We start from the raw sequence: 27,158 nt of genomic DNA, 5'->3' as shown, positions 1-27,158 counted from the left end.
ATACCTTTCATTTACATCACTTGTGTTTTGTTTGCATCATTTCCTTGGCATTCTTATTATATGTTTCTTCAGTGATGTCTTAATTGCCTTAGTCTCAATGTAGCTATTCTTGTTATATCTCTTCCTTATATCATTTCCTTTGCTTTCATTATCATACTATACTATACCTGCTCAGTTTCTTATATATTTCCAGTAGGTTTTTTGACCTGACCTCGTCACTACTCTACCGAGGTTAGGCTTGATACTTATTAGGTGTCGTTGTGGCGTACTCATACTATGCTTCTTCACATCCTTTTGTGCAGATCCAGGTTCTTCATACCAGCCTAGGCACTAGTGAGACGAGCGTGGATTAGAGACTTCAAGGTATACCTTCCGACATCCGTAGGCCTTGGAGTCACCCTCTATCTAGTTCTATTTTATTTTCCTTTTTATAGATACTATTGTATAGGTATGTTCAGTATACTTTTGTAGAGCTTGTGACTCGGTATCACCGGATTTTGGGAGTTATGTTAAGTTGAGTTGAGGAGTCTTTTTATGATAGCTATTGGTTAAATTGAATGTTTTATTACTATTTTAGTTAAATTCTTCATGTATTCTAAGCTTACCTAGTCTTAGAGACTAGGTGCCATCACGACATCCTACGGAGGAAAATTGGGGTCGTGACAGACACCTTAAGGTAAGGGTTGGTAAAAGAGATATCTTACCTACCGGAGAGGGAAAAGACAAATGGAAATTATTAAATATCTTCAAGGATGAGGGAAAGTTGTAATGACCCGGTTTGTCGTATTGAGAATTTAAGTTCCGTCCGGTGGCATAAGGCCCTGAGCAGCTTCGTATTATATGTATTGACTTGCGTGCGTGGTTGGATTCAGTTATCGGGTGATTCGGAGTGATTTGGGACACTTGGTCCCTAAAACAGAAGCTTAAGTCTTAGGATTTTGACCGTAGTCAGAACTGTGTGAAGACGACTCCGGAATGGAGTTCCGTTAGCTCCTTTGGGTGATTTTGGACTTAGGTGCGTGTCTGGATTGTGTTTCAGAGGTCTGTAGCTCATTTAGGCTTGAAATGGCAAAAATTAATTTTTTGGAGATTTGGACCGGAAGTGGACTTTTTGATATCGGAGTCGGAATGCAATTCCGAGAGTTGGAACAGCTCTGTTATGTTATTTGGGACTTGCCTGCAAAATTTGACGTTATTCCGGGTTGGTTTGATTGGTTTCAGCACGAGTTTTAGAAGTTGGAAGTTTTGGAAGTTCATAAGTTAGATTTGTGGTGCGATTTGTATTCTCGGCATTGCTTGATGTGATTTGAGACCTCAAGTGAGTCCATGTTAGGTTATAGAACTTGTTTGTGTGTTTAGATGGGTTCTCGGGGGCCTCGGGTGTGTTTCGGATGGGCTAAGGGCCATTTCCTTCTATTTTTGAACTGCTGATATCTGTCATCTGGTTTCCTTAATCGCGTTCGCGCTCGCAAAGAGTAATTTTGGAGGAGGGAATATTTGTTCTTCGCATTCGCGTTAAAGCTCTCGTATTTGCAAAGTTCTGCTTTTCCTTTCTTCGCGTTAGCACTCGTCTCTTCGCGTTCGCGTAGCTATGCCATTCCACCCTTCGTGTTCGCGTACTACTTCACGCATTCGGGAAGAGCAGTCGTTGGGCCATCAGACTTTTCCTCTCCGCGTTCGCGAATGTGTTGTCGCATTCGCGAAGCATAACTGGGAAGCTTTCATTTTCCTTCTTCGCGAACGCGAATGCTCTTCCGCATTCGTGATGCATAAATACCTGGTCAAAATATAAGATCTTCAAATCGAGGGTTAGGCCATTTTTATCATATCTTGACTTATAGAGTTCGATTTTGAGCGATTCTTTGTGGGGTTTTCAAGCAAATCGATTGGGTAAATGTTCTTTACCTAGAATTTAATATATTCCATGATTTTATCTTTATTTTTATCATTTAATTTGTGTTTTGAGTGGAGGAAAAAGAAGGTTTTTCAAGAAAACTTTCAAAATAAAAAATCATGATTTGAGGGACGAAATGGTATCGGAATTTGATAATTTTTATATGGTTGAACTCATACCGGAATGGGTGTTCGGGTTTTGTGAAATTTGTTGGGTTCCGAGGTGCTGGCCCGAGGGGTCGACTTTTGGACCGATTTTTAGATTTTGATAAAGATTGAGACTTTATGGTTCAGAATAGTTTTCTTATGAGTTTTATTTGTGCTTTGAAGTTATTTTAGTTAGATTTAAGCGGCCCGGAGGTCATTTCGCTCGAGAAGTTCAGTTTTGAGTATCGGTCTGTCTTCTTTGAGGTAAGTATCTTGCCTAACTTCATGTGGGGGAACTACCCCTTAGGATTTGAGTCTTCTATGCTAATTTTAGTTCGTGTACACGAGGTGACGAGTACGTGCCCGGACTTATTTGTGAAAAATTGGCCTTTAGGGATTCTTAGGTCCTTGTATTCACCGAATATGCAGTTGTTCTCGTTATGATTATGTTTCTTAATTTCCAATTTCACTTCTACCTGTTTTAATTAGAATTAATTACTTCATGATCCACTCTTGTTGTTCATTTAATCCATATGTGCCTTAACTGAAATTATATCTCTTCTATTGCCGTGTTTTCTTTTCCCTAACTGCTTATCTTTATCTGAAATTATAATTATATCTTGTGTAATTGTTCATCCTTAATTGAGGCAAATGATTATCCTTAGACTGCTTATCCTTAATTGGAGTTGTTCAATTTCTCTCTTAATTGCCCAACCATAAAAGAAGTTAGATATCCTATATTTTTGTTGACTTGTCCTTATTTGGAATTTTTCGTCTTGTGTTAGCTCCCTCGTTGTCGAATTTTACATTGTGGACCGTTGTTACATAATATTTCCTTTCTTGTTGATATGTTCTTATTATGACTAGCATTCTCTATTGTGGATACTCCTTGTGAATTAGTTCTTCTGTTTTCTTGAGTTCTGGAATTTCTGAGTTGACGTATTTGTCGTATCCTTGTCTTATTATCATTTTTGTAATTGTATTTATTATTGTGATGCACGAGGTTTGCCGTGCGGTTGTGGTTATCGTGATGCATGAGGTGTTTGCCGTGCGGTTGTGGTTATTGTGATGCACGAGGTTTCTGTCGTGCGGTTGTTGTTATGGGGTTGCACGAGGTTTCTGTCATACTATTGTTACTACTGATATTTGCACATACGGCGTGACAAGGTGATATATATATATATATATATATATATATATATATATATATATATATATATATATATGGGTTACGCATGTGGTGAGACAAGCTGGGAATATTGTTATGCACGTGTGGCGAGATAAGGCGGGCACTTACTTTATTATTGCACATGTGGCGAGACAAGGTGGGCTATATCAGGGATTGATTTGTGATGGCCTGGGGGCATTCTTATTGTTGATATTTGTGTAGTGGTACACTTACCTGTGTGAGTTTTATCCTGTGAAAGCTGTGAGAAAATATTCTACGTGTTGTCCGTTCTTTTTCCTTATGCTTATTTGCTGGTATGGACTATGTTAGGACACTTGCACAAGCATACACATAGTTAAGCACTCTTATCGGATAAGAGGTGTTCTTGATATTATTAAGTATAGATGCTGACCCTTGTTTATTTGCCTTCTATGTGAGAATGGCTCTATTGGCACGTGAGTCGTCAGTGCAGTTATGAAGTGTAATGAGGGCACAGGATGCCAAGTGTTATGGTTCAGGTATTGAGATCCGTGAATTGTGATTTGTCCGAGGTTCGGTACCTCGTGGAGTTTGTTGATTAAAACCTGATATAAAAGCGGTTGTAGTTGCTGAGTTATTACTTGTCCTTGCTGTATTTGTGATTCCTAATTTAGGTTGTGTTCCATTCATTTTTCTAAGTTATTTTTATAGTATTCTGCTGATACTTATTATTTCCTTTCTTATTGCCATTACTGTATTGTGAGCCATATTGCATAGTCTTTATGTAGATGTCATATTTCTGTTGTTCATATACTTATACTTGTTCAGTTTATTAGACCAGTGGGTGTCTTGAATGTTCCTCGTCACTACTCCATCGAGGTTAGTCTTGATACTTACTGGGCACCGCTGTGGTGTGCTCATTCTACATTTATGTATATTTTTGTGCAGATCAAGGTATTTGTTCGTTAGCAGCTGTGCTGATCGTTGCTGTGGAGACTCAAGGTAAACGTATTGCTACATTCGTAGGCTTCAGAGTCGCCTTCAAGTTTTTATTTTGCACTGTTTATTCTTATTTCTGAACAGTTGTATTTAGAAATTTGTAGCAAACTCTGTAGAGCTTATGACTTGTATTACCGATTTTGGGAATATTAAATTTTAAGAGATTTCTATTTTAAATTGTTAGATATTATTTAATTATTATTGTTATTTAGTAAATGTTAGGCTTACCTAGTCCCTAAGACTAGGTGCCATCACGATACCCAACGGAGGAAAAATTGGGTCGTGACAAAAGTACAAGAACAACAAATGAGATAGTACCAAGGCTATATGCTTGTGTAAGTGAAAAGGGTACGGTCTCATTATTGTGGAAGTTAAAGAGGTAGAACTTCTTTGTCAAGACAAGTTAACAAAGAACGAACGAATAATTCGAATGAATACTAGAAGCCTGGGGCCGCTATGACAAAACTTGAGTACTTGAATACTAGTTCCAAGAAATTTTAGAAAAAAAGTTATATGCACACACTTCATGCGAGATGAAATGAGGAAAGATTTCTTTTTCTAGTGTATTACTAAATAATATGTGAATGATGTAAGCTAGAACATGGTCACTAAGTGAAAGGATCACGATACCAAAGTGAGTACTAATCTTTAAAGAATATGAGTACCACTAGTGTTGCATTAATAACCAAGTGTAGAGGGTCTACAGGTTGTGGTAATTTTGTAACGAAAAGAATTTTAGGAGAAAGAAAAGGGAAAGACGAACTTTGATATTCAGAAATCGATGGTCATGGCATGTCACAAGTTTGGTAATAGTGGGGAATAAATATCTTTCTATGAAGTGAACTTATTAGTTATGTGAGGAGTAAGTTGGGATTTGAATGCTCTCTAATTGTGATCGCCATAAAGGTGACAACTATATGTTATGGGTACCAACACGATAAGATAATATCATGCTACACTTATAAAGGAATGAAGAAATATACTAGACTAATATGGATAACTTTAAGTTGAAAGAGTCTTGATGGACGGATGGTGTTGGGGAATAACATATGTAAGATTGGGGAATAACATATGTAAGATGAGGAATTATGTTGAAATTTTTCTTATGAAAAGGATTAGAAAATGGGATCTTCACCCATAAAGAAAGTTCTTAAGTATGAATTTAGCCAAAACGTTTGAAATTAGAGAATGGATATGTAATGTCACTTCAAGTGTTGTGGTGAAACCTTAGTTCTAAAAGAATTACATGGAATGTGGGAATAGAAATAAGTGTATAACATATCAAGAATAAAGTTTTTACTTGGATGAAAATTACCATGAACATGGGTTAAGAAATATGACATAGTGTTCTTAAAAGAGAATCACCAATGAAAGGTGTAATGAGGCTCATATGATAAAACATACTTCTTGGAGGTTGTATGGGGTTTCTAGAAAGAGCGGGGGTCACACATAGATTTGCATTGTTACCAAAACTACCTTTGGTTAATTTGATCTTGCAATTGCCTAACAACAAGAATATACATATGTGTGATTCATGGGGTGAATGAGGTAATAACCTTAGAGGCAATACTATCTTTCTGATTTTGACAAATAGGTTCATGTATTAAGAATGGTAGTTTGATTTACGAGGAAGAATCGGTTAAGACTCTTGTGATGCGAGTTCGTGGGTTGAGAAGTATAGTCATAAATTGAGTTAAAGTTTTATGGCGTAATCATGATGTCAAGAAGGCTACTTGAAAAAATCGAAGGGAGAATGGGAAAACAGATACTCTCACTTGTTCACGACTACTAGTATGATTGTTTCTTAGAATTTTCCTTTAGTTTGATATGTATCATGGTTATTCCGTGGAGCAAGAGAGTAAATTATTTATCTTGCTTATGATTTGAGATTTGGTACATTATCGATGTAGTTTATTCACTTATCTCATAGAATTGATATTATAATGTGATGCTGAGAGTGTCTGTGAGATCCTTCACATGTTATTTCGATACAAATCATTGAGATAAATGAGTTACTAATATATAAGAAGATTTCCATTGGTATACTTGATAGACAAGTTCAGAAGTTGAGAACAAAAGAGGTAACATCAGTTAAAGTGCTATGGCGGAGTAAAGATATTGAGGAAGAAACATGGGAAGCAGAGGAAGACATGAAAAAAAATACCCCTATTTATTTCGAGAAAATGAATCCTAGGCTTGAATTTTGTACTAAAGTACTTTGCATTTCATTTTAATACTTTTCTTGTAATCATTTGTGATTTGGTAAGGTGTGTTAAGATTTTTTGATATATAGGGATATATTTTGTTGAATGTGAGCCGTGTGGGGCCACCTTGCTATATATTTATTATGCTTCGTGTTTAGCTAATAGGTGAAAATCTTAGGATAGTGCTATTTACAAAGAAGAGACTTTGTAGAAATTTTTGATAAGTTGGAGAGTTAGCAAAAAAGGATGACTACTAAGAAGCCATTTGGTGTTGAGGTCTAGGAGGGTTATGGTTGGATATTTGACTTGATTATAGTTTCGGCATGACATTCGAGGACGAATACTTCTAAGTGGGGGAGATTGTAAAGCTCCAGAAGCTTTCTAATATTATCGAGCCTAATTCAAGCTTAAGAAAATAATTAGTGAGACCCCGAAGTACGTACGAGCACATGCGAAGGTAGCGGGGTCATTGAGATACATGAGCATAGGGTCATAAGGGTTGGAGGTCTATAGGTTAAGTGGCTAAATGAATGACTAGGAGAATTTAGCAAATAAAGAAGAAAGAGAACTCTTGTAGCCAGGCGTAGCTAGGATGCGTAGCTATGCTGGCATGTGTAGCTAAAATCAGGAAGAAGAGAATAAGAGAAGGAGAAGCTTCAGCTATGCGTAGCTACGCTGGCATGCGTAGCTGAAACTAGAGGAAAAAATAGAGGATCTTCATATGTGTAGCTCTATTGTGTAGCTACCCACAGCTCCTACACACGTGATTATGCACGTGATTTTCTATAAATAGAAGGAGGCGGGGAGAGAGAAATTAAGCAAGGTGTTTGAAGCTTTGATATTTTAGAGAGAGAAAGAGGCAACTCCGACAACTAATACACTTCAAGACATGATTTCGTGGTACATATATGATGTTATGACACCATTATACACTAGAACTAACACATATATGGAACCAATCCGTAGGAATTCACTTGAATCTTGAAGAATTATTAAGAACACCAAAGAAGAGATTTTCTAGGGTTTGCTTCAAAAAGGTAAATGCTTCTACTTCAACCTCATTTATGACATATAAATGAGTATATATATAACATATTCATGATATTGGGAATTAATTGAATGTGAATAATTATGAAATCCTAGTTAGATATTGATGGTTGGTGGTTGGAGTAGACATGAATCGTAACTTGGGGTAATAAATGGAGACTGTATAATTATTTATAATTCTAATAGACTATTAAGTATTATAAATGAGATTGTTAAGAATTCATGAACACATTTGATAGGAAAGATGAATCCAAAGTACCTATAGTCATGAGTAAAGGCCTAAATGAGTCTTAATGGGTATTGTTGAGCAACTCTTGACTCATTTTGGATATATTTATGTAGATTGTGATTTGTGGAAGACCTTGGATACTTGTGATAAAGTTTTGGGAGTATATTGAGTTATGTTAAAACCTGCTACTTCATGGAGTTTTCCCTCCAAATCGCATATCATAAAATGATTTAGAACTTGACTTCTAATTGTGGATCCTAACTTGTGGGGATGAGCTGGTTGGGATTACACCACTCCTTATATTATAAATATTTAAGTGTCATTCATTTTATTTTATTAAAAATATAAAGTATAATATTTTTGAAATAACTTTACATGTTAAGAGAATAGTTAGTGATTGAGCCTAATTCAAGCTTAAGAGAATAATTAGTGAGACCCCGAAGTACGTACGAGCCCATGCGAAGGTAGCAGGGTCATTGGGATACATGAGCATAGGGTCATAAGGGTTGGAGGTCTCTAGGTTGAGTGGCTAAATGAATGACTTGGAGAATTTAGAAAATAAAGGAAAAAGAGAACTCTTGTAACCAGGCGTAGCTAGGATGCGTAGCTATGCTGGCATGTGTAGCTAAAACTAGGATGAAGAAAATAAGAGAAGGAGAAGCTTCAGCTATGCATAGCTACGCTGGCATGCGTAGCTGAAACTATAGGAAACAATAGAGGATCTTCAGATGTGTAGCTATATTGTTTAGCTACCCACAGCTCCTACGCACGTGATTTTCTATAAATAGAAGGAGGCGGGGAGAGGGAAATTGAGCAAGGTTGTTTGAAGCTTTGATATTTTAGAGAGAGAAAGGAGAAACTCCCACAACTAATACACTTCAAGGCATGATTTTGTGGTACATATATAATGTTATGACACCATTATACGCTAGAACTAACACATATATGGATCCAATCTGTAGGAATTCACTTGAATCTTGAAGAATCATCAAGAACACCAAAGAAGAGATTTTTTAGGGTTTGCTTCAAAAAGGTAAATTCATCTACTTCAACCTCATTTATGAGATATAAATGAATATATATATATATATATATATATATATATATATATATATATATATAAAATATTCATGATATTGAGAAGTAATTGAATGTGAGTAATTATGAAACCCTAATTGGATATTGATAGCTGGTGGTTGGGGTAGGCATGAGTGGTATCTTGGAGTAATAAATGGAGATTGTTTAGTTATTTATAATTCTAATAGACTATTAAGTACTATAAATGAGATTGTTAAGAATAGATGAACACATTTGGTAGGAAAGATGAACCCAAAGAATAGACTCATTTAGGCCTTTACCTATAGTCATGAGTAAAGGCCTAAATGAGTCTTATTGGGTATTGTTGAGTAACTCTTGACTCATTTTAGATATATTTGTGTAGATTGTGATTTGTTGAAGACCTTGGATACTTGTGGTAAAGTTTTGGGAGCATATTGAGGTATGTTAAAACCTGCTACTTCATGGAGTTTTTCCTCCAAATCGTATATCATAAAATGGTTTATGATTTGACTTCTAATTGTGGATCCTAACTTGTGGGGACGAGCGGGTTGGGATTACACCATTCCTTATATTATAAATGTTTAAGTGTCATTCATTTTATTTTATTGAAAATATAAAGTATAATATTTTTGAAATATCTTTACATGTTAAGAGAATAATTAGTGATTTAGCCTAATTCAAGCTTAAGAGAATAATTAGTGAGGTCCCGAAGTACATACGAGCCTATGCGAAGGTAGCAGGGTTATTGGGATACATGATCATAGGTTCATAAGGATTGGAGGTCTCTAGGTTGAGTGGCTAAATAAATGACTTGGAGGATTTAGAAAATAAAGGATAAAGAGAACTCTTATAGCCAGGCGTCGCTACGCTGGCATGTGTAGCTAAAACCAGGTAGAAGAGAATAAGAGAAGGAGAAGCTTCAACTATGCGCATCTGAAACTAAAGGAAAAGGATCTTCAGATGTGTAGCTATATTGTGTAGCTACCCACAGCTCCTACGCATGTGATTAGGCACGTGATTTTCTAATTAATAGAAAGAGGTGGAAAGAGAGAAATTGACCAAGGTGTTTGAAGCTTTGATATTTTAGAGAGAGAAAAGGGCAACTCCCACAACTAATACACTTCAAGGCATAATTTTGTGGTACATATATGATATTATGACACCATGATATGCTAGAACTAACACATATATGGATTCAATCCGTAGAAATTCACTTGAATCTTAAAGAATCATCAAGAACACCAAAGAAGAGATTTTCTAGGGTTTGCTTCAAAAAGGTAAATTCATCTACTTCAACCTCATTTATGAGATATAAATGAGTATATATATATATATATATATATATATATATATATATATATATATATATATATATATATATATAGTATTCATGATATTGAGAAGTAATTGAATGCGAGTAATTATGAAATCCTAGTTGGATATTGATGGTTGGTGGTTGGGGTAGACATGAATAGTAACTTGAGATAATAAATGGAGATTGTTTAGTTATTTATAATTCTAATAGACTATTAAGTACTATAAATGAGATTGTTAAGAATATATGAACACATTTGGTAGGAAAGATGAACCCAAAGTACCTATAGTCATGAGTAAAGGCCTAAATGAGTCTTATTGGGTATTGTTGAGTAACTCTTGACTCATTTTGGATATATTTGTGTATATATTGTGATTTGTTGAATACCTTGGATGCTTGTGGTAAGGTTTTGAGAGCATATTGAGGTATGTTGAAATCTGCTACTTCATGGAATTTTTCTTCCAAATCACATATCATAAAATGATTTAGAACTTGACTTCTAATTGTGGATCCTAGCTTGTTGGGACGAGCGGGTTGGGATTACACCATTCCTTATATTATAAATGTTTAAGTGTCATTCATTTTATTTTATTGAAAATATAAAGTGTAATATTTTTGAAATATCTTTAAATGTTTGAGTGGCACTTGTTGAACTAAAAAATAAATTATGTTAATTGCTTTTAACATGAAATTGAAGAAGGTTTTTATTTGATTTTTGTTCAAATGTTGGATCAATAATGAATACCATAATTTGATTTAAAGTAAATTTCTTTGAGGCTTACTAGTGGAGTCCACCGAGATTAGTTTGAATTTTGAATTCGTTACCACGAAACTACACGTACTGGTGTAGAGGACACATTCTAAGGTTAAGCCGAGGTTTATGGGATACAATTCCCTAAGTTTTGAGAAAATGATCATTACTAAATGTAATGAGGGTAAGTCGACTCGTATGGTACTACGGGAAGCCGCACAGACAAGTAAGGTCAAATACGTGTGGTTAGGTTGATCACCTAGTGTTGTTTCTATTATATCAGTGTCAGTATAGTTCTCCCACCAAAGGTAAAATCTCATATGATTTTGGTTGAACTTAAAAATTTCTATTTCTATTTTCAGGCACCGGTCCTAAGTAGCGTGAGCTCGTATTTAGGATAGCCCCACATCTCTAACTTATACTTTTGGTGAGACTCCACTTTTAATATCGTAGAGCAATATTTACTATCTACTTTGGAGTAGCCGGGGCCTGTCTCGGTCAACTATACTCATTCCGTGTCATAAAAATTCCAGAGACAATAATAGTTTATTCCTTTAGGTTGTAAGCTACGGTTACTCATATGGCATGCATAAGTGAATAATTAAATTTATGTATTTTGTTTAATGAAGAGAATTATTTTAAAGCTTAAGTTTCATGCATGAATTTTATTATTTAAAATACTTATGTTTCAAAAGACTTATGCATGCATATAAGAGAGGATTTATTTATGGGTTTGGTTCACTCGGGTCGGGTAGTGTACCGAGTGCCGGTCACGTGGATCTTGGGTCGTGACATTCTAGCTGCTCCATATAACTTCTAAATCTCCATAAAGAAATGCAGTTTTTACGCCCAAATTCTCCACTTCAAGATCTATGCTAACTGCTCAGCTCAAAATTATTCGAATAGAAGTTATTTTAATAACATATGAGAAAATTTCGTCAAAATCAATATCTTTCTTCTGTTCAAAGCCTTTTACCCGCAATCGAGCTTTTTGTCTGACCAGCTTACCCTTTCCTTCTTTCTTGAGTTTAAAGACTCACTTGCATTTGAGTGGTCTTCTACCCTTGAAAGTTCAATCAATTTGTACGTGCCATTTTTCTGTACATATTCCATATCTTCATGCATGGATTTTATCCACTTGCTCTTTTCTGGATGTGATAGCACCTTCCTAAGACTTTCCGACTCCCTCTCATTACTGACGAGGCAAACTCTGTGGAAGGGTACCTGTATGACTTTACCGTTGGCTTTTATGAAATCCTCAAAGGTTGAGGTTGTTCTTCTTCCTGAGTGGGGTGCTCCATTTTCTGAAATCAAGTTATTCCCTCTGCTCAATAACCTCATCAGGTTGCTCCCCCTTCTTGCAACCTTGGCGGTCCTACTTTCTGCACTTGTGGGATGGTTAGAAGCAGAAGGAAGAGTAAGAAGGTTAGGGTCTGTACCATTCATTTTCTTGGCCTTCTCTAATAGATCATCAGCAGTTCCAACTTTATCTTTCTCGGAAAACTACATCTCTACTTTTGATGACTTTCTTCTTTACATGATCCCATAATTTGTACCCGAGTTCTTCATCTCCATATCCGATAAATATGCAGGGAATAAATTTATCATCCAGTTTTGTTCTCTACTCCTTTGGTATATGCGCAAAAGCTCTTCAACCGAACACCTTCATATGTGAGTAAGATACCTTCTTATTGGTCCAAACTCTCTATAGAATATCAAATTCCAATAGAACTGATGGACTCCTATTCATCAGGTAACAGGTAGTCTGAACGGCTTCACCCCAGAATGACTTAGGAAGTTTAGCCATTCTAAGCATGTTTCTCACTTTTTCGATAATGGTGCGGTTCATCCTCTCAACTACAACATTTGTTGTGGGGTTCCAGGAACTGTCTTTTCATATTTGATCTAATGGCTTTAACGGTACTTCAAATTACCTTAAAGTGTACTCTCCTCTATTTTCAGTTCGGAGACGCTTTAGCTTTCGACATCCCCTTTTCCACTAGAGTATGAAACTTTTGAAAAAAATTAAAACACCTGATCTTTAATTTTCAAGATATAAACCCACAATTTTCATGAAGCATCATTAATAAAAGTAAATAAATATTTGTTAAAGCATATCGATTCTATCTCCATTGGACCACAAATATCAGAATATACCAAATCAAGTATCTTCAATCTTTTTTTAGACGGTGTCTGAAATGAGGCTCTATGTTGTTTACAAAATAAACAGTATTCATAAAGGTTTACTGTCATACCTTTGGCAAAAGAGATAGTAATTTCTTGGCAAGAATCTGCAATCCCTTCTCTCTCATATGACCCTTTCTTCTATCCTACAAATCTATAAAAATCTCATCTTGGGTTGCATTTAATTCACCTTAGTATATTTCTGCATTTGTCATGTACAACGTGCTACGAGCAACTCCCTTTTGCGACTATCAGTGATCCCTTGGCGAGTCTCCACTTTTAATTTGCAAAATAGTTCTCGTATCCATCTAGATCTAAAGCTATTCCCAAGATCAAGTTCATTCGCAAATTAGGTACATGTCGCACGTCCTTTTGAACCAATGTGCATTCAATATTTTTCTTGATACAAACATCGCCCTCCCTACAATTTTATGTAACTTGTGTTACATATTCTTATAGTACTACATATCTACAAAATGATAACTTAATGGTGTAACATGATAAGATGTTATTGTATCAATCACCCATTCCGACTCTAGACCTGCTAAGTGCATACGTTTCTCTTCCTCATTTATGAAGTGTAACGGCGTCATTTTGAGCATCTGCACTTCGCTCGGTAGTTTGAGGCCTAGGAATAGGGTTCTGTCAGCTCCGTTAGCTCTGTTGGGTGATTTTGGACTTAGAAGCGCGTCCGAGTTATAATTTGGTGGTACGTAGCCGAATTAGTCTTGAAATGGTGAAAGTTGGATTTTTGGGAAGTTTGATAGGGAGTGGACTTTTTGATATCGGGGTCAGATTTTGATTTCGAAAGTTGGAATAGGTCCGCAATCCCAAGAGTGACTTGTATGAAAAATTCGAGGTTAATTGGACGTGATTTGATATGTTTCGGCATCAGTTGTAGAAGTTGATATTTCAAAGTTTATTGATTTTGACTTGAGGTGCGATTTGTCGTTTTGAGGTTTCTATGCATGATTTGAAGCTTCGAGTAGGTTCGTTTCGTCATATGGAACTTGTATGCAAACTTTGGCGCCATTTGGAGTTGATTTGATATGGTTTGGATGCTTGGTTGCAATTCTAGAAGTTCTTGAAGTTTCCATTGATCTTCATGCGTTTTGGCTTCCCATTCGTGATTCTTGAGGTTATTTTGATGTTTTGATCGCTCGAACGAGTTCGTATTATGTTTTTAGACTTGTGTGGGTGTTTGGTTTGGAGCCTCGTGGACTCGGGTGAGTTTCGGCTTGGTTTTAGAATGATTTTCCATAATATTTGAGTGTTGGTACTGGTGTCATCGCATTTGCGATGTTTCTGTCACAATTGCAAAGCAGCCATCGCAATTGCAAAAATTGGGCTGCTGGGGAAGATTTGCATTTGCGAAGAAACCCTCCGCATTTGCGATGTGGAGTTATTAGCATTTGCGACGGACCCTGCCGCTTTTGCGAAATATTGGTCTTCGCATTTTAGAAGAATATGGTCGCAAATGCAACCATGACAGGAAACCTTCTGGTTCGCATTTGGGATAAGTTGTTCGCATTTGCGGGGGTCGCATTTACGAACCCCCTGTCACAAATGCGATATCTGCAGCCTCCTAAATGCTGAGAATTCCGAGTCTTAGCTTCATTTTTGTTATATTTTGAATCCTAGCTTCGATGGGAAGCGATTTTGTGAAAGGATGTTTTTACCAAATCATTGGGTAAGAACCTCTAATCAATTCTCAACTACATTTTATGATTTTACATAAGATTTAATATCAAATTCATGAGAATCTAGGAAAAAATTTGGGGATTTTGTCAAAACTTTGAAAAATAAAATTTTGGGATTTGAGTGTCGAATAGGACTCAGATTTGAAAACTAAACATGTATTTGGACTCGTGAGGCTATGGGTAGTCAAGACCTATCCTTGGACCCGGGTTTTGACCGAGCGGGCCCGGAATTTGACTTTTATTGACTTTTTAGAAATTGAATAAAAATCACAACTTTATTAATTGAAATTATTTTCCCTTGCATTATGTGATGTATTTAAGTCATCTTTGGCTAGATTGAGCCGAGCGGAGGTAAATTTGTAAAGGAAAAAGCTAAATTGAGTATTGAGTTAGCCGAATTGAGGTAAGTGTCTTGCCTAACTTTGTTGAGGGAATTTTTTCTACTATTTGACATTGTTTGTTACTTTTCCACATGTGGGGGGTGATGCATATATGAGGTGACGAGCATATATGCATGTGCCAGGGTTAACCATGCTCGGGGGTAAATTATGTTATAAATTGTGTCTTGTAGAATCACGTGACCTTCTTGTTTCATGTCTTACTTGACTCCTAGATACTAAGATCATAATATTAAATGTTAGGAACTAAGACTTAGCTTGTTATAACTTGATCAAATTTGATGAAATTCTGAGAACACATTGATGTGTCTAATTCGGTCATCACTATGCATGATCATTAATACATTGCTACGACCGATATTCTTGAGATACTAGATTCTATACTTGGGTAATGGATCATTTGTGAGATTTGTTGGAATACTTGAATAATAAGGTTCTTGCAGGTTTATTGAACTATTGTTGGCTTGGAAAGTTGTGATTGGGATTCATTTGGAATATTCGTTTAAACACTCTCCTTGACATTATTTATGATTCCTGCCTTGTTTGTCATTGATATACATATGCCTGGTAAGGAAGAGCGTAAAGTACAAAGGGTGGTTCCGTGACATTGTTTATACATTATCATGTGAGGTAGAGTGTAAAGCACGAAGGGTGATATCGTGCCATATTATCTGAGAGTAAAAGCACGAAGGGTGATGCCGTGCCATATTATTGAGAGTAAAAGCACGAAGGGTGATATCGGACCATATCAATTGTGAGTAAAATCATGAAGAGTGATGTCGTGCCATGTCATGTGAGTAAAAGCTTTAAGGGTGATACTGTGCCATATTATGTGAGTAAAAGCACGAAGAATGATGTCGTACCATTGCATTTATATTATTATGCTTTTGTGTTATTGCGAGTTCATGGCACGAAGGGTGTTTCCGTACAAGTGAGGACGAGGGACATGCATTATGTTATGATATCCTTTTCTTGCAGATATCTTCATGTGTTTACCTTGAATTGTTACTGTCACACTTACGGTTCTTATGTGACTTGTCGTTACTGTTCTGTCTTTATTCTCTATCTCGATTGCTGTTGTGTTGCCCATGACTTCTACTTGCTTAACTTGTAAATATCATGCCTACTTCCTGCTGTTATAATTGCATCCATGTCATATCTGTTTTGTTGCACTTAGGTACAAGTCTTCTTCCATGTTAGTCATTCATGTCTCTACTTGTTAACTTATAAAGATCATGTGTCCCCTTTCTTATTTGTTATATCTATCTTTATGCCTCCACCATGCTAGTTAGTTGAAGTTACATTCCTTTTCCTAATTGTTGTCATTACCTTTATGCTTTCCGCCTAGTCTGTTACTGATGTCCTTGTTTACATTCTCATTCATTATTACTACTTGCGTATTTCCTACTTTGTCATTTCTGTTATTGGTATTTCTGCCCTTCGGTTGGTATTGTTTAACACATATTTGGTGAGGATGAGATAAAAGCATGAAGGGTGTTGCCGTGCCGTTGAATTTGATATCTTGAGTGTTTCTCCCACACTATGAAAGTTTTGAGGTGATTATTGTGGTTCATTAGGTTTCTCTCTAAGGAAAGGATTGGTCGAGATATTGAAAACTGTTGGATTGTGATCTCTTCTAGTACTCTTTTATTGCTTTGTACATTCGTTCGTGTGCTCTATTCTATTACACTGTAGTATAGTTCTATTGTTAGTTACATTACAAATTTTATCAGCGAGCATCTTTCAACTAAAAAGCCTCGTCACTACTTCGACGAGGTTGGACAAAATACTTACTGAGTACATGGGGTCGGTTGTACTCATACTGCACCTCTGCACCTTGCGTGCAGACTTTTGGAGCGGACCTGCTGGTGAGGTCGATTGCGGACCCTGAAGATGTTCGTGCATTCTGGATGTAGCTGCCACTTGTCCTTGGTAGCTTTAGATTTTGTTAATCTATTTATGTAGCCTTCAAACAGATCGTGTAATTTTTTTTTGTATCAGCTTTGTAAATTCTAAGTCTTAGAAGCTCATGATTTGTACTACCAGTTCTTGGGTTAATTTGTAAAAGTTTGGAAAATCCTTCACTATTTTTCTATAATTTCATTTGACTTGTATTGTTTTGTTAGTTGGCTTACCTAGTGGGTCTAGTTATTTCTTTCTTCCCCGTCGACCACGATGACTGAAACGACGCAAAAAATCCAGACCCGTAAAGGAGAAGGGCCGGTGGGGGGGCATTTAGGAAAGTCTGAACGATTGAGTGTCTTCATTCAAGCGATGGTACAGAAGAAGAACGAAACGAAGTGAGAGGCCGGGGGGAAGGGAAAAGAGTCGAGTCGATCAGGCTCGATGATCGGGAGAAGCAAAACTAAATCAAGATTTGGCCGAAAAAGAAGCAAGGCTATAGATACCATGACCGATCACCATCGATAAAGAAGAATCTTTTTAAATCACTTCGTGTTAGCGGGGACTTCAAGAGGCGCCATCACGACTTGTTATTTTTGGGTCGTGACATGAAGAGAATAACATTATCATTATTTTGTACTATAGTGGTTGTGTTGTCATCATTATTTTGGCTACTGCGTTCACCTTTGCCCTTCTGCAATCTCTTTTGAAGTGACCTAGTAGATCACAATTGTAGCAATTTCTGGCTTTTAATGTGGAACTGTTCTTTGACTTTCCATGATCTCTGGATCTACCATAGTTGCTCAAACTCCTTTGTTAACTCCTGCATCTACCTTCTATGATGAGAGCATGTCCTTGATAGGCTTTTTTCATCTTCTTCTTAAGTAGAAGAGCCGATGTTACGTCTTTCAACTCAATGGTGGTCTTACCGTGCATGATGACTGTTGCCGATCTTTTTCCTTAATCTTTATTCCGAGGTTGACGATCTATGTGATTAGTCTGTTAACATATTTAAATGTGGAAAACAAATCATACGTTCACCTATGTATAAGGCATATAACTACTTCTTTAGGTACAATTTATTTGTCAGTATTTTGGACATATAGGCTTTCCAACCTTGTCCAAAATTTCACATGCATTATACTCATCAATGATGTTATTTACCACAACATATTTTAAGTACAACCTCATCGCACTAGGAGCCTTTTCATCCAAGTCCGCCCAATCCTCAGGCTTTTTGGCATCAGTATCTAGTACCTTGTGTAATCCTTATTGGATAAGCACATCCCTCATTCTTCTTTGCCATGTTGAGAAACCGCTATCTCCATTGAATTTTGCTACCTCGCACTTTACTCCAGATATTTTTCTTTTTTATCGAGTATAGTACTACCGATCGTGAACAGTATTTATGTGAACAAGCAGAACTTATGGTCTGATACTAGTTGCTGGAAATAAACGTCCCACAAAAATAATATTTACAGTAATAAGTGCGGAATAATATTGTAGTACCGAGATATGATAATTAATAAGAATAAAAGAGTGATAAGGACACTAAGATGTTTACGTGAAAAACTCTTTTGAATAAGAAACAAAATCACGAACTCGAGAGGAGCAACTGGTATCACTATAGCAAGGAATTTTACACTTTGTAGGCCTAGCAAAATACTTCAAAGACCGCTACAATATTTAAAATAAATAACCCTCTTTTGATATTCCCACATCACTATAATATCGCTCGCACTCTCTATTTTTCTCACAGACTATTTTCTTATACCCTATCGGTGATGCCTCATTCTTTCTTTCTCTATTTGTTGGTGTATATAGAATGAATAATTGCTTCTCTATAAATAGAGAAGCTAAACGTAGCCTCCAAGCATAAAAAGGAAAATGATATAAATTTGTACTCCACAAAATTTTTCCTTGGTCTCCAAGTTCAGTTGTCATGCAACCAAATTGGCACATGCCAATTACAATGGAATGGGACCGCGTCTAAAAAAGCACACGACGTTAATTCTATTACCAAAATTTTCCTCACTTCTAATGGCAAAATTGGCAGGCCTTCAATTTAATGTGGTAACATATTTTTACTGGGCCATGTGGCAAGCTCGGCCAGAAACAAAAAATGGGTCGAGCTCGACCCACTAACAAGATTCGACCCTATATTTTTTTTAACTCGGGTAAAAACAAATATTGTCACGACCCAATCAGAGGCCCGCGACGGACACCCGGTGCCTTACTCAACCGAGTACCAATGTAACATATCTTTCTTATCACACCATCATAGGTAAATGGGCTAGAAGGGCCATCATTAGATAATTGGAATAAAACATAAGGGAATACTGGACATAGGACGACCCAACATGATATAAAAATTTATACACGTGACATACGACCCTATAAGGCCGATATGATCATTTGTACACTCAAAACATAGGTCGATAAAGTCATACAAGTATCCATATATATGACATCTGTCTACAAGCCTCTAAGAGTACATAAACGTCATAAAGATCGGGACAGGGCCCCGCCATACCAATCAATACATGTCCAAATCATACTGACCAAATAGACAACTCCGGAGCAAGTAGAGTGCACCAACACCTTCCGTTGAGCTGATAGCCTACTAGGAGGTTTGTCAACCTGTCTATCGGGACCTGCGAGCATGAAACGCAGCGTCCCCAGTCAAAAGGGACGTCAGTACAAATAAAGTACCGAGAAGGTATGTCACGACCCAATTTAGGATCATGACTGGCACATAGGAGGAAGTGCCCCCAAGTAAGCCTCATCGGAATTTTACAGAAAATCGGACAGAGTTTTCCCTATTTTTGGACTATCCCAAAAAATTTCCTGTCTCAAATCAACAACCAAAAATCCTAATATCAATCCAAATAACAATAACTTTATCAATTAACCCAAACCAATATCTACCATTAATAGTCCACCCACTAACAGTTAGAAATACTAATTTATCTCCAACTTTGATAATAAGAACGATACTCAACATAAGTTTATAATAACAAAAGAATACTCATGACACTAAAAGAATGACTATGGAGCGACTCTAAGAGTTCAAAGAAAAGACCATAATAATAAATAAAATCTCCGCCCACGCGAACAAGTGCGAAGCTCACCAAGAACTATCAACCTGTGCGCTCTAATTAACGAAATCCTCGCCCGCGTCAACTGATATCTCTGTAAAAAAAAAATAGCGGGGAATGATTCTCTAGCTCAGTGAGTAATAACACTTAACCACAACCGTTTTTATCGGGGACAAGTCAGAAAATATGCTAATATATATATTAAACAGAAAATATCATAAGAACGCCCTTTCAAAAATAATAAACAATAATCAGTATCATTATGTTTTTCATGTAATATAAATCAAATGACAATTCGGTAATAAGCTTGGTAAATACTGTGTAATATCAATATTCATGTTTGGGAGGTTTCAATGAATAGATCATGTAATCGATATAACTGTGGACTTCTTCGCAAAAAGTCAAAATGCTAGTTCTACCTTCCCACTAGCGAGGACTATAACGGTAATCGGTAATTACAAGTTGCCCCAGGTCTAATGAACTCGCCGTTAGCTACGGGATCCTTTAAAGTCTACTCTTATTTATACTTGTATCTGTAATCCATATATACTAGTAGAAAAATATTTTAAAATAATATAGGGCATATCGGTTCTTATCAAATTATGAAATTTCGTTTCGATAACTGTAAATTCGAGTAACGTTAAAACATATCTAGTGACAACGGAAATATTTAAAACAACGGTAATCATCTCAAATAACCATTTCGGTATCATATCGAGTAAAAGCGTTATCCCACATGCAACTCAAAATAATCAGTAACATATTCATATTAAAAATCATGTGTAAATCATGCAAGTTATGAAAACACAAATTGCGGTAAGATTACTACTCACAGTACTTCGTGCAAAATACCAAACTCGTCACCTCGAACGATCTGTACGATTTTCTTCAATCAATCTATAATCACATCAATATCGATCTCATGTTAATTTCCTTGTTTTAGCTAATTCATAGCTAATTTAGAATACCCAGCCTTGGGTTCATGTTTGATTCTTAATTCATCAATTTATACTTACTCACGCTACTGGTAGTTTAGAATACTTCAAAATCTATTAAATACAACTTATTCATATGCTATACCCAGTTAATTCACGAAAACGTCTCATGAATTTCTCCCAATTTCCTTAACTTTATCTTTCAAATTCTTAATCCAAATTCCAAAATTATATCTACTCAGCCCTATAAGAATCATGTATATAAAATTCCATTGTCTTTACTAGATTAAAAGTAACTTGAATTTTGTTGTTTCTTCCCTTAGTTAACGAAGTAATAGCTAATAGTGTGCTAAGTATTAAGTAAAGGAATCAGATTACCATAAAAAAGTTTTAGAATTCAATTACCTAGCTTGTTCCCCTTCTCTGTAAATCCCTTTGCTAGAACAAAGTAAACCCACTTTGTGGTTTCTTTTGATCGCCTCTGTCCGTTTTGCTTCTGCCGAGTAAAGTTGCTTGCCCCCTTATTCTTTTGTTTCTGTTAGCGTAGGGCTTTGCCCCAATTTCATCTTATATTGTTTTTTTTGTTTATTAGCTATTTTATTTTGGATAAATTACTTAATTACCCTTTTTTGTAATGAAGAATATTATATTCTCCCATCTTATGAAATTCGGTCCCCGAATTTAGCTCAGGTACATACCTGTAGAATGAAATAAATGAGGATACTTGACTCGCATAGCATCTTCTATTTCTCATGTAGCTTCTTCAACAGTACGATTTCTCCATAAGACTTTCACGAACACAATTTTTTTTGGCCGTAGTTTTCTTATTTGTCTATCAACAATAGCCATCGGCTCCTCCTCGTAAGATAACTTCTCATCAAGAGGTATAGTCAGTGCTTCAAGCACCTTAGATGAGTCTGATATATATTTTCTTAGCATTGAGACATGAAACACTGGATGAATAAAAGACAACTCAGGAGGAAGTGCCAAACGATAAGCCACAACTCCCATTCGGTCTAGTATCCCATACGGTCCTATAAACCTGGGGCTCAACTTTCCTCTTTTCCCAAACCGAATCACGCCTTTTATAGGGGAGACTCGTAGGAACACTTTTTTCTCTAATTGCGAACACTAAGTCTCTTCATCTCTTATCCGCATAAGATTTTTGTCTGCTTTGAGCTGTAAGCAATCTCTGTCTGATCAACTGGACCTTTTCCATAGCTTCTTGTACTAAGTCGGGTCCCAATAAGTTAGTCTCACGAGCTTCAAACCATTTGATAGGAGAGCGATATCTTCTACCATATAATGCTTCATACGGTGCCATTCGGATACTGGACTAGAAGCTATTGTTATAAGCAAATTTAGCTAAAGGTAGATAGGTGTCCCAACTACCTCGAAACTCAAGAATACAGGCTCCCAACATATTCTCCAAGATCTGTATAGTACGTTCTGACTGCCCGTCTGTCTGTGGATGAAATGCAGTACTAAGATCTACTAGTGTATCCAATGCTTCTTGAAAAGATTTCCAAAAGCGTGAAGTAAATTGTGATCCTCTATCAGAGATGATGGATATTGAAACTCCGTGAAGTCGGAAAATTTCGTTCATAAATATTTGTGCATACCTTACTCCACCATATGTAGTCTTCACTGGCAAAAGGTGTGCTGATTTTATCAGTCAATCTACAATTACACACACATAATCATAACCTCTAAGAGTGCGGGGTAGGCCAGTCACAAAATCCATGGTAATTCTTTCCTATTTCCACTCTGGAATCTCAATTTGTTGTAGTAGACCTGCAGGTCACTGATGCTCAGCCTTGACCTACTAGCAAGTCAAACAACTAGAAACAAAGTTAGCAACATCTTTCTTCATACCTTCCCACCAATAAAATTGCTTTAGGTCATGATACATTTTTGTGGATCCAGGATGTATAGTGTATCTAGAGTTGTGAGCTTCTTCAAGAATAGACTGTCTTAACCCATCTATGTTTGCTACACATAACCTGTCACCCATTCGAAGAACACCATCACTTTCAACAATTATATCCTTGCTCTTACCAGCTAAGGCCTCATCTCTGTATTTGCAGAATCGCTCATCCTTATATTTGGTGGCTTTAATGTGCTCAAATAATAAAGACTGAGCCTGAGCACAAGCTAACAATGCCACTGAATTTTCGACACTAAATCTGATACATATATCTTCTAGTCTCTGAATATCTTTGGCCAAAAGTCTCTTTGCAAGAGCTATATGTGCCAAACTCCCCATAGATTTTCTGCTCAATGCATCAGCCACCACATTGACTTTTTAGGATGATACAAAATAAAACAATCATAGTCTTTGAGTAGTTCCATCCACCGACGTTGCCGAAGATTCAGATCTCTCTGCTAAAAGATATATTTCATACTTTTATGGTCAATATAAATCTCACAAGTTTCACCGTATAGGTAATGCCTCCAAAGTTTTAGAGCAAATACCACTGCAGCCATCTCCAAATCATGTGTATGATATGGCTGAGTCTAGAAAATACCACATGCCCCATAAATAATACCGAGTCTAGCCAAAATTCACACTTTGAGAACTTAGCATAAAGCCGATGTTCTCGCAATGTTTGCAACACAGTCCTCAAATGATTCTCGTGTTCACCTTGACTAGGAGAATATATTAGGATATCATCAATAAATACTATTACAAATCTATCTAGAAACGGCTTGAACACCCTATTCATTAAATCCATGAATGTAGCTAGAGCATTAGTCAGTCCAAAAGGCATCACAAGAAATGCATAGTGCCCATATCGAGTTCTGAAAGCAGTCTTAGAAATATCTTCATCTTTATTTCTAAGTTGATGATAACAAGATCGGAGGTCAATCTTTGAAAAGTGGGCAGCTCCTTGTAACTGATCAAACATGTCATTTATACGAGGCAAAGGATATTTATTGCGTATTGTTATCTTGTTCAACTGCGGGTAGTCAATGCACATTCTCAGGGAACCGTCTTTCTTCTTTACGAACAGTACGGGTGCCCCCCATGGTGATACACTAGGTCTGATAAAACCCTTATCTAGCAAATCCTGCAACTGTTGCTTTAGATCCCTCAACTCTGTTGGTTCCATCCGATATGGGGGTATCGATATGGGTTGTGTGTCAGGTAGAAAATCAATACCAAAGTCTATTTCTCGTACTGGAGGCAATCCTGGTAAATCCTCAGGAAATACATCATAAAATTCTCTCACTACTGGTACATTTTCTATACTAATTATTTCCTTTCTTATGTCATTTACAATAGCTAAGAGACCCAAGCAACCTTTCTTCAGAAGTCATTGAGCCTTCATAAAAGATATAACTTTGCAAGTCTCTAGAACTTGACCCCCTTTTAGAACAAAACTAGGTTCGTTTGGTATCTCAAACTTAACTATCTTTGCATAAAAATCGACGATAGCATATCAAGAAGATAAGCAATCCATTCCCATCAGCATGTCAAAGTCAATCATATAAAGTACAATAAGGTCAGCGAGAGTATCTCTACCCTCAACCAGAATCTGACAAGCACGATACACGTATTCAGCTAATAGAGACTCTCCAACAGGAGTAGCAACTAGAAAAGGATCATCCAATAGCTCAGGTTGCCTACTAAACCTTAAAGCAAAGTACGAGGACACATAGGAGTGAGTAGATCCCGAATCAATCAACGCAAGTGCATCAAATGAACAAACAGAAAGAATACATGTAACCACTGCATTCGAGGCCTGAGCATCCTGTCTAGTAAATGCAAAAACTCTCTCCTGACCTCTACCAGCATTCCCTTGTCCTTGATTCATAGTAGCACGATCTCCAGCACCTCGGCCTCTATTTCCTGTACCTGTAGCACCTAAGGTATTACGAGTAGTCTGAGTAGGTACAACTGACTGAGTAGAAACCCGGTTGAAATTCCTCAGAGGCTGAGGACAATCCCTAGAGTGATGTCCCAACTGGCCACATCAAAAGCACTCTCCAGTCATAACACGACACTGGCCCAAATGTGATCTACCAAAGGTCTGGCAGACTGGAGCAGTGGCATATATTTTCCCAGAATTACGATGTCCAGATGATGATGATGGTCCCCTAGTACCCTGTCTGTAATGTGGTCTATATGTGGACTATGAAGACAAATGTGTCCCTGTCTGAGAACCCTGTTGTTGTTGTCCCTGATTTCCTGCTCTGCGATTTTCACTAAAACTGCCATTGAAAGATCCTCCTGTCTTGGCCTTCTTATGTAATTCACTAGTTGCACGCTCATCACGTCCCTTGTTTTCAATCTTTCTAGCGAGATCGACTGCATCAGTGTAGGACAAAGTCTTCATCTGTGGGGCTACTGTAGTGTATAGACGACCAACCCATCAACAAACCTCCGAACTCGAGCTTTATGGGTAGGCACTAAGTAAGGAGCATATCTCGCCAGATTACAAAACTTCGTGTTATAGGTTGACTCATCCATATCTGGAGTCTGAACCAATCTCTCAAAGTCTCTAGCATATTTTTATCTCAGGCTATCTGGAATAAAATGATCCATAAACAACTTACTGAACTCGTCCCATGTCAGTGGGGCTGATCCTGCTAGCCTTCCTAACAATATAGTTGCATACCATGTGTTAGCCATATCCTCTAGTTTGTATGCTGCGAGCTCCACGGACCTCTCACTAGAATATCCTAGAGCACGCAATGCCTTAAGTGTCCCATCCAAGAAACTCTGAGGATTTGCTGAATTATCAGAACCTGTGAATTTTGGTGATTTCAATTTCAGGAACTCTTGTAGGGAGTCTGTGCAGGTTCTTGTGTCTATAAAGTAGCCTGAGAAGCTGAACTTCCACCCTGAGTAGGCACCAATGCCTCTAACACATTCAATAAACTTATCACTGCGTTAGCAGGTAAGGTAACAGTAGGTAAAACAGTTGGCACTGGTGATGGAGCATCCTGAATCCCCTGTTCTTGCACTTGATCTGGCATAGTAGCTTGGGGTTGACCCATGTTCTCAACTTTAGGTTGAGGAGCGGCCTGTTTTCTAGTATGATGAGTCCCAACTTGTCTGCCACCTCGGGTAGTGCCACGTCCAGCACCATGTCTAGCAGATGAGGGTGTACGTGTCCTAGCCATCTGCGAAACAAATACTCCAAAGTCAATCTCAAGTTATCTCAACGCACGATCAAAGAATGAAAGAAGGGAAAACATTCCTAGATGTTCAGTAGCCTCAAGATCATAAGTATGGGAGCCTACATACCCATGAACAAGACTCTACTAAATATTGCTCCATAACTCGGGACTTAAAGCCTAAGCTCTGATACCAACTTTGTCACGACCCAATTTAGGATCATGACTTGCACTTAGGAGCAAGTGACCCCAAGTAAGCCTCATCGGTATTTTATAGAAAATCGGACAGAGTTTTCCCTGTTTTTGGACTATCCCAAAAACTTTTAATGTCTCAAATCAACAACCAATCATCCTAATATCAATCCAAACAGAATTAACTTTATCAATTAACCCAAACCAATAGCTACCATTAATAGTCCACCTAGTAACAGTTAGAATTACTAATTTATCTCCAACTTTGATAATAAGAGCGATACACAACATAAGTCTATAATAACAAAAGAATACTCATGACACTAAAAGAATGACTATGGAGCGACTCTAAGAGTTCAAAGAAAAGACCATAACAATAAATAAAATCTCCATCCACGAGAACAAGTGCGAGACTCACCAAGAATTATTAACATGTACGCTCTAATTAACGAAATCCTCCCCGCGTCAACTGCTGTCTCTGTAAAAAATAAGTAGGGAATGAGTCGCTAGCTCTGTGAGTAATAACACTTAACCACAGCCGTTTTTCTTGGGGACAAGTCAGGAAAAAATGCTAGTATATATATTAAATATAAAATATCATAAGAATGCCCTTTCAGAAATAATAAACAATAATCACTATCATCATGTTTTTCATGTAATATAAATCAATTGACAATTCGGTAATAAACTCGGTAAATACTGTGTAATATCAATATTCATGTTTGGGAGGTTTCAATGAATGGATCATGTAATCGGTATAACTGTGGACTTCTTCGCAAGAAGTCAAATATAACGGTAGTCCCTACTCGAGGGAAATCGGTAATGGTATGCGTG

At 37.0% G+C, this 27,158-nt stretch overlaps 1 protein-coding gene across 1 annotated transcript; it reads right to left on the bottom strand.

Annotated features, from left to right (window-relative positions):
* Nucleotides 1-21,758: 21,758 nt before the first annotated feature.
* On the bottom strand, nt 21,759-26,138 carry LOC138894089 (uncharacterized). The gene is made up of 8 exons (XM_070178767.1): nt 25,850-26,138; nt 25,569-25,760; nt 25,155-25,320; nt 24,509-24,959; nt 23,578-24,316; nt 22,884-23,309; nt 22,419-22,655; nt 21,759-21,961 (listed from the first exon to the last, which is right to left on the bottom strand). Exons 1-8 carry the CDS (start codon nt 26,136-26,138, stop codon nt 21,759-21,761), a joined length of 2,703 nt encoding a protein of 900 aa, XP_070034868.1.
* Nucleotides 26,139-27,158: the final 1,020 nt, after the last annotated feature.

Source organism: Nicotiana tomentosiformis, chromosome 6 (assembly GCF_000390325.3).
Source record: "Nicotiana tomentosiformis chromosome 6, ASM39032v3, whole genome shotgun sequence".
In the NCBI taxonomy this organism is placed as follows: domain Eukaryota; kingdom Viridiplantae; phylum Streptophyta; class Magnoliopsida; order Solanales; family Solanaceae; genus Nicotiana; species Nicotiana tomentosiformis.
This window is presented reverse-complemented; position numbering and strand designations above follow the sequence as displayed.